This window comes from Rhagoletis pomonella, unplaced genomic scaffold (assembly GCF_013731165.1).
Source record: "Rhagoletis pomonella isolate Grant_MI unplaced genomic scaffold, Rhpom_1.0 Rhpom_scaffold_30939, whole genome shotgun sequence".
Classification (NCBI taxonomy): domain Eukaryota; kingdom Metazoa; phylum Arthropoda; class Insecta; order Diptera; family Tephritidae; genus Rhagoletis; species Rhagoletis pomonella.
Genome location: NW_023489339.1, coordinates 246 through 1081, shown reverse-complemented (window position 1 = coordinate 1081; position 836 = coordinate 246). Strand labels below are relative to the sequence as shown.

General features: G+C 58.1%; 1 protein-coding gene across 1 annotated transcript; it reads right to left on the bottom strand.

Annotated features, from left to right (window-relative positions):
* Positions 1–46: 46 nt before the first annotated feature.
* On the bottom strand, positions 47–830 carry LOC118732861 (extensin-like; the record flags this gene model as incomplete). Its single annotated transcript, XM_036461966.1, has 1 exon — positions 47–830. A coding segment is annotated over one exon (784 nt), but the record flags the coding sequence as incomplete, so codon positions are not given.
* Between the last annotated feature and the right edge of the window lie 6 nt (positions 831–836).

Genomic DNA, 836 nt, shown 5'->3' with positions numbered 1-836 from the left:
TGTGGTTTATTGGTGGGTGGCAAGTAGGTTGGTGGTGGTGGTGGACGTGTCGTCTTTGGTGATGGTGGACGTGTCACCGGTGGTGGTGGACGTGTGGTTGGTCTAGGTGCTGGAGGCTGTGGTTTGTTGGTAGGTGGTAAGTATGTTGGAGCTGGAGTGGTCCGTGGTGGTGGTGGACGTGTTGTTGGTGGTGGTGGAGGACGGGTTGTCGGTTTTGGTGCTGGTGGCTGTGGTTTGTTGGTAGGTGGCAAGTAAGTTGGTGGTGGTGGTGGACGAGTAGTCCTTGGTGGTGGTGGCCGCGTTACTGGTGGTGGTGGACGAGTAGTTGGCTTAGGTGCTGGTGGCTGCGGTTTGTTGGTAGGGGGCAAGTAAGTTGGTGGAGGTGGTGGACGAGTAGTCCTTGGTGGTGGTGGCCGTGTTACTGGTGGTGGTGGACGAGTGGTTGGTCTTGGTGCTGGGGGCTGTGGTTTGTTGGTAGGTGGCAGGTATGTTGGTCCGGGAGTAGTAGTACGTGGTGCTGGTGGTCTCGTCGTTGGTGGTGGTGGAGGACGCGTCGTATTTGGTGCAGGTGGACGAGTCACTGGTGGTGGTGGACGAGTCGTTGGCTTCGGTGCTGGTGGCTGTGGTTTATTGGTAGGTGGCAAGTAAGTTGGTGGTGGTGGTGGACGGGTAGTCCTTGGTTGAGGTGGACGGGTCACTGGTGGTGGTGGACGGGTCGTTGGCTTTGGTGCTGGGGGCTGTGGTTTATTGGTAGGTGGCAAGTAAGTAGGTGGTGGTGGTGGACGGGTGGTCCTTGGTGGAGGTGGACGAGTTACTGGTGGTGGTGGACGAGTGGT